Source organism: Saccostrea cucullata, unplaced genomic scaffold (genome assembly GCF_032062105.1).
Source record: "Saccostrea cucullata isolate Sc308-1 unplaced genomic scaffold, CSIRO_AGI_Scuc_v1 ctg5743, whole genome shotgun sequence".
Classification (NCBI taxonomy): domain Eukaryota; kingdom Metazoa; phylum Mollusca; class Bivalvia; order Ostreida; family Ostreidae; genus Saccostrea; species Saccostrea cuccullata.
This window is the reverse complement of record NW_026931287.1, coordinates 22,338-29,826: the sequence shown is the minus strand read 5'-3', so window position 1 is coordinate 29,826 and position 7,489 is coordinate 22,338. Positions and strand designations below refer to the sequence as shown.

Genomic DNA, 7,489 nt, shown 5'->3' with positions numbered 1-7,489 from the left:
TTATATAGTAATTTAGGTAATAATAGGCGCTAGCACATTTCCTCACTGCTCAATGGCCTTAAGTGCAGAGTATAGGACAAAACTTGAGATCTCCATCGACAAGTGGTAGCATCTACATATGAATGAAAAATTCTTGAGAGGGATAATGAAAAATTCTTGAGAGGGATGTTTAAAACAGCATACAATCAATCATCTCAAAAACCAATGGACCAGAAAATCTGAAACTTACAAGTATGTGGAAGCATCCTTGGGTAGAGTAGATTCTTAATTGTTCAAATCATGGCCCCAGGGCGTACATGTAGGGTGGGGCCACAATAGCTATTGCAAGGTGAAAACTGTGGCCCATGGGCCTCTTGTTGCGTTTTGTAGCCCACCTTCATTGAAAAAATCAATCTTTTTTTTTTAAAAGTTGCTTTATTCTCGATGCATTTAATATTTTAATTTAGGTCAAACACTTGGCCCATCAGCGAGTCGTACAGGTGGCCTGTGGTAGTCGGGACGCCCAGACCCTGGCCCTCACAGACGAGGGCTACGTCTACTCCTGGGGGGACGGGGACTTTGGAAAACTGGGTCGAGGGGGGAGTGAGGGATGTAATGTCCCTCACGAAGTGGAGAGACTGAGGGATCAGAAGGTGTGTCAGATTGAGTGTGGTGCCCAGTTCTCATTGGCTCTGACCAAGTCTGGACAAGTGTGGACATGGTGAGCATTTATTCCATAATGAATAATTATATACATGTACTAGATATGGCTTACCTTTGAATTGCATGTGTCTGTGCTTGATAAAGAATGAAATGATTCCATTGCCTTTTACCAATCAGTTTTTCAAAGGAATCATACCTACTGGTAAATTAATTTTGCAGCAGCTTAAGATTTATCAGGTCACAGAAATCGAAGAGGAATGATAAAATAATAAATTGATGCGCTTCAATTCATGTTTTTAGGGGCAAAGGTGACTATTTTCGATTGGGTCATGGAACTGATGCTCATGTAAGGAAGCCTCAGATTGTGGAGGGACTGAAGGGGAAGAAGATCGTCCATGTAGCTGTGGGGGCACTCCACTGTCTGGCTATCACTGACACGGGGCAGGTGAGTCAAATGTACTCAAGTTTTACAGACCTGTGGGAGATATTTTTAAAATATATAATGTAAACTTGGTTGAATTTTACATTGAAGATAAGTAAACGTACATGTACATCCACAGCTTGTTAATCACTGTTCAGTCATGTTGTGTCAAGAACCAGGATTAGATGGATGGAAGTTTACTGCCCTAATAGTTTTAATATTTTGAAATACAATAATTGAAGGATCTGAAATTGTTTAACATTCTCACTATGAATTTTTTGTCTAGGTGTATGCTTGGGGAGATAATGACCACGGACAGCAAGGAAATGGAACCACCACAGTTAACAGAAAGCCAGCCCTGGTGGTGCTTGAGGGGTACAAGATCAGTAAGGTAGCGTGTGGTTCCTCCCACAGCATTGCCTGGGCCACCACAGACATGTCTGTTCCCACCACCCACGAGCCGGTACTGTTCTCCACCTCCAGGGATCCCTTGGGGGCAACACTCCTGGGTAAGGATTAGGATTACAATTCATTCCTGTTTTATGAAGATTTGACTAATATTAGGGGGGGGGAGGTACAGCAGAAAATGAGGGGCATTCAAGATGATTTTTTTTAATTTCTTGTGCATTTCTTTTATAAAATAAATGTTTTTTTTCCCTGTTGATTGATAAAGGTGTGAACGAGAGCAATGCAGAGGAGAACTCGGTATCTACAGCTGCCTCCCAAAATTCAACTTCCAAAACTGTACGTCCATCTCTGTCCAAAATCATTCTATCACAGGACACAGACACCAGTAAACAGCAGGCCCTGGGTTATATTCTGACCGCTCTACAGATTCTCTACTCCAGGTAAAGGCTTTCTGGTCTTTCTGAATTTATCTTTTAAATAGCCTTGATTATAAAAAAGGGAAGTACAGTTGTACAGGTAAACTGGTCAAGATATACTGTGAACTTAATGAATGTCATGAATTAAGTTTATCAATAGACCAAATAAATTGTCTAGCACTGGAACTTCTTTATAAGTGTGTTTTACTGTAAATAGTGGGAGGGCGTGAGGAAGGGCCTGGGAGTAGGCTTGACTCCAAGATGTAAAATGTAATTCACTGAAGTAAAATAAGATACATGTATTATTTCTGCCAAGAATAGTATTTAAACTCATAAGAATTTTCATGTTAAACAGAGATGCAATAGTGAAGTCCCTGGAGACAGATGGCCAGCCTGTGCCAGTTTCACCAGAAATGAAGCCCCTGGGTATGACAGGTTCCCTGGCGGCCAGCACTGATGAGCTCCCTGTGGACAGGGAGGAGAATCTACACAGGGAGGGGATGGACGAGGTGCTGGACCACGCCGACATACAGCTGACAGTGGGGGAGACTGTCACAGAGGCTGTCAGTGGGGTAGGTTTTATATAGAATAAAGAAATGCCATTTGCTCATAAACTGGTTTTACAATTCACTGATAGAAGGAAAAAAATATAATTTAGACATAAACTGGTTCTAACTTGCATTTTTGATATATAGATACTTGTTTATCAGGGTCCTAACCTGAAACTCACTACAAGCAAGTAAAAACATGAACTATAAATTTGCTTGCGACTGAAATATTTCCGAAAAGATGTTGTGTTTGAAAGTTGTGAAACATTTATAATAGAGGTAATAATTTTGTTTCATATTATTTTAGGTGCATTCAGAAATCTCATCATACACAAGCATGCAAAGTCTGGCAGCTTTAGTTCCCATGGAAACAAGCATCATAGCTGAGACCTTGACCTCTGCAGATGAGGTCATGAGTACCATGGAAGCCGGCCCAACAAACTTTCCATCAGGTCTGGATGACTTCACTGCTAGAATGTCAGTTAATGATGCTCGTAATTTGGTAGAACTTCTGAAGCTTGCTGTGGCGTCCAGAATGGGAGAACTGGCTAAAGAGGGACTGTCAGACATCCTTACTAGACTGGCCAAGGCGTATCCTCAGGTACATCTCCCATTGTGTTTCATTGAATAAGTCATTTGTGTGATTTTATGTTACATTGGACAGGTCATCAGATGAGGATTGAATTAATATTCTAATAATTTCCTTTCATATATCTTGAATTAAGCTTTAAAACTGCAATGTTTGAAAAAAATTTTTTTTAAGGCTTTGAGCTGTTTCATGCATATTAGATACCGTATAACTGGTTTTTAATGCGGGTGCAAATTTTTGCGATTGGATCCTGAAATAGGTATATTTATTTTTTGCGATTTTAATTTTTGCGATTTCACTTTGACAATAAAGTCTATTTTTATTGAATTTCATTACTAGACATTTAAACAATAAAGTCTATTTTTATTTTTTATTGAACAAACCAAAGCAATTTAAAATACAGGTGACTCTCGATGGCTTGAACTCTGATTTCGGGAAGTTCTCGATCTCTTGAAGTGAACCCCTGGTCCCGTTTTTTTTCTCTATAGAACTAAGCAATTTTACTCCTGATCTCTCGAACTTCTATTTCTCGAACCAAAACCTGGGCCCCGTTACACATATTTCATTGAATTTCACTCTCTATCTCTCGAAGTTTTGATTGCGTTTCTATACACGCCAATCAAGCGTAAAATAGTTGCAGTCTGGACTTACCTGGAAACAGTGAAGGCCTTGGGCTGTTAATTTATTGGGTGTTTACATAGATGACACTACACCTGTGGGTCGTCCGTGTGTTGTTATAATTAATTGGTTATTATTCACAGGGTAAAATAGAAACAAAGTCACAAGTATTTTGAATTAATTGAAACTGAGACGATAATTCTTTGAAATTAATTTATAGATGTTCGTTTCAGTAAGTTCCCATAGACTATGAACTTTCATTTATGGTTATAGAGAGTTTATATAATCTCAGTATGGGAAATATTACACAAGAAATTCTTTTCTCAAGGACAGAATACCGATTAAGAAAAATCTTGTAAACACTGGTGCAGGACCCGCTCAAGCCGGGGAATAGCCAAACTGACAATTAATTGCTATTCGAGTTTCATATAAATAAATCATGAAATACAATGTAGGAACAAATAAATATTGAATCTTAAGGAATTCGTTTTATTTATTCGAAAAACAATCATTGTTGTTGATATCAAGTAAATTACCTGTAAAATACGATTGAAAACATGCAATGGCATTATTTACATATACTTCCGGTATCTGTAAAAGTAGAACTTCGATGATCGCAACTGAAAATTCTGGATTTTATTTACGTATTTTTTGGGATTGAATTTTTTGCGATTAAGACTTGATCGCAGAATTTCGCAAAAAATAGCACCCCGTAGAAAAATCCAGTTATACGGTATCTTTGAGAACTTGAATACTGCAGACAAATGTTAAATAGTTGAGGCTTCATACTTTTACAATCACTCCTGCAGTTAAAACCTCTTTCCATTCTTTTATAACGTGTAATCATGTTAACTTAAATTCATTATTTTTATTTTAAGGTGGCTGAGATGTTGTTGGAGCTGTGTGTTACAGAGTTTGAGGATGTGGCATCAGATCGAGTCTGTGGGAGGCTACCACAGCCGGTGGTACAGGAGTGTCCCCACCCCTACAGCGATGATACTTCACTTAGTGGCACTGTCAAAATACCAGGTAAATAACTACTTAGTGGGACAGTCAAAATACCAGGTATTACTAAATAACTACTGAGTGGGACAGTCAAAATACCAGGTATTACTAAATAACTACTGAGTGGGACAGTCAAAATACCAGGTATTACTAAATAACTACTGAGTGGGACAGTCAAAATACTAGGTATTACTAAATAACTACTGAGTGGGACAGTCAAAATACTAGGTATTACTAAATAACTACTGAGTGGGACAGTCAAAATACTAGGTAAATAAACTCTGAGTGGCAAGAGTCAAAATACCGGTAAAATAAACAATGAATGGCAAGAGTCAAAATACCAGTAAATAATTAACAGTTAGAAAAAAATTCATATTAAAGCCACCAGAATAATTAAGTGTATGGATAGCATATTTTTTGCTGATAGAGTTATTTAACTATCAGGTTATTTATCTGATTGAATGTACATGTACAGTCTATGTGATTTTAGTAAGACCATATTATAATCCCCTCTTGTAGGAGCTGATTCCTTGCGGGTGGAGTTTGATTGACGTTGTTCTACGGAGATGAGACATGATCCCTTGACAATCTCAGACAGCTGTGGTAGAACCCTGGCTGTTAAATCAGGTAATGACCTCTACTCTTTATGCTTAAAATTTTGAACAACAATGTATGTTTATCCTCGACTTACAAAATCAAATCCCCTCAAACCAGTATTTTTTCCTAAAATCACAAAAAAACTTCAGTTTTGTAGATTATTATAGGCAGATCTATGGGATCTTAAAAATTTATGATTATGTTCCCCAAACGAAGTTGGGGAACATATTGTTTTTACTCTGTTTCTTATTATTATTATTTTTCTTCTCGGGAAAATTTTGTCCGCGAATGATCTTGTAAAGTACACATCCGATTAAGGGGAAACCTTTTTAGGGTGAGTAGGCATGTTATGTAGATTTGCGGAACGAAGGTCATTTTGCGCGCACGTGCTTGCAAGAGCGCGCACGTGCAACACGTGAAATGATCAATATACTTGAAATTGCGGTAACTTTTACATTTTTCGATGTAATGCTTTGATATTTAGAATATATAGACATATTATAAATGAAGATAAGATGATATTGTCAACATGCCATTTTGTGTACACGTGCTTGCAAGAGCGCGCACGAGCAACACGTGAAATGACCGATTTAATTGATATAGGGGTAAATTTTTATCTTTTTGATGAAATGCTTTGAAACTCATAATATAAGGATATAATAGTAGGATAGACAATATTACATGGTCAAAATAGCAAGATCTCACGCGCATGCACGTGTGCTTCGCTCTGATTGGCTGAAACTAAAGTCTCAATATCTTTCTTGTTTTTTTATGAAATCCTTTGAAATTTTGAACATAACCATGCATTAGAATATCCTACAACATGATATATAACAATTTTCATGAAAACACGTGCATGCACGTGCGCTGCAATCTGATTGGCTGAAATTTTAAAAAGCTATAACTCCCTTGGTTTTCAACCAAACAAGATGGGATTTGGAACATAGATAGATATAATGGTCTTCTACAAGAAGGTATGATCATCATGCACATTAATACACGTGCGTGAACGTACGCTGCAATCTGATTGGCTGAAACTTTAATCAGCTAGAACTCCCTTGGTTTTCAACCAAACGGGGTGGCATTTAGAACATAGATAGATGTAATGGACTTCTACAAGAAGGTATGTCACCATGCTCATGTATGCACGTGCGTGCACGTGAAATGAGTAAAATCAAAAATACACGTGAATGAGCGTATTTTTTAATACTTTTGGATTAAATACTTCAATATTTAGTATATTAAAGTATATAGATTGTGTAGACAAGATGATATGGTCATTACGCACATGCATTCACATGCGCACGCGTGCAATGCTAAAATTTGAATGAACTTGGTACCCTTCTGGGTAAACGTTGTAAAAGTCTCAAATGCATAAAGTTTGTCTTATTCATTGAAGCTTTATTGAAGCTTACAGGGAATATGGCACCAAAAGGGAGATGGGGAGCGTTTGGGGAACATCTGTAACGATCCCCGTTACAATTAGCACTAGTTAACTTATTGTTTTTAAGGACGAGAGTGGTCTGATTGGTCCCAGGAGCTGCGGATTGACGGAGATGAACTACGGTGGAAGTTTGTCAGCGATGGCTCCGTTAACGGTTGGGGCTGGTACTTCACCTTGTATCCCATTATGCCTGCTGCTGCTCCCATGGATATGCTATCCGATAGAACGGTTTTGTCTCGTCCATCTATAGACCTGGTCACCTGTCTTTTGGACTTCAAACTGGACATTAATCTGGCCAGGAATATCGTCACCAGACTGGCTGTGACTCTGGCTGCTAATGCTCAGCTTAGTTCACTAGGTTGGTTCCTGTGAATAATTTTCTTTTCAAAACAAGTGTTAGTAAAATTCGAGGTGATTGATGGAAGCATTAAAGTTTTAGTCAAGTTCAACTTCAAGTGATTGAAAAGGTACATTGATAGTTTGTAACTGAGAAAAAAAGTATCTTTCACCTGAGGGTGTATCCTGAATCTAACTCAAAGATATACCGGTAAATAAAAGGTCAAGGTTATGGAGAGAAAAAAAAAGAATTAAGTGATGGAGGAAGTCAATTAATTAGTTCAAACAGTATCTAATTATATTCATTTTCAACATACATTCATGGATATCTAAGTGAAGTAAACATGTCCTGAGGTAATTTGTTTCTTACAGTCATGGAATAATTTGAGTTTCCATTTATTACAGGGTCCAGCCAGAGAATGTGGGCTTTACAGAAACTACGGAAACTGATGACCTCTGACACCT

At 37.9% G+C, this 7,489-nt stretch overlaps 1 protein-coding gene across 1 annotated transcript; it reads left to right on the top strand.

Moving 5' to 3' along the window:
• The first annotated feature begins 279 nt into the window (after positions 1 to 279).
• On the top strand, positions 280 to 6,819 carry LOC134232084 (E3 ubiquitin-protein ligase HERC2-like). The gene is made up of 10 exons (XM_062714050.1): positions 280 to 303; positions 447 to 700; positions 943 to 1,087; positions 1,350 to 1,572; positions 1,737 to 1,911; positions 2,243 to 2,459; positions 2,743 to 3,036; positions 4,521 to 4,671; positions 5,167 to 5,274; positions 6,756 to 6,819. Exons 1-9 carry the CDS (start codon positions 280 to 282, stop codon positions 5,196 to 5,198), a joined length of 1,515 nt encoding a protein of 504 aa, XP_062570034.1. The 3' UTR covers positions 5,199 to 5,274; positions 6,756 to 6,819.
• Positions 6,820 to 7,489: the final 670 nt, after the last annotated feature.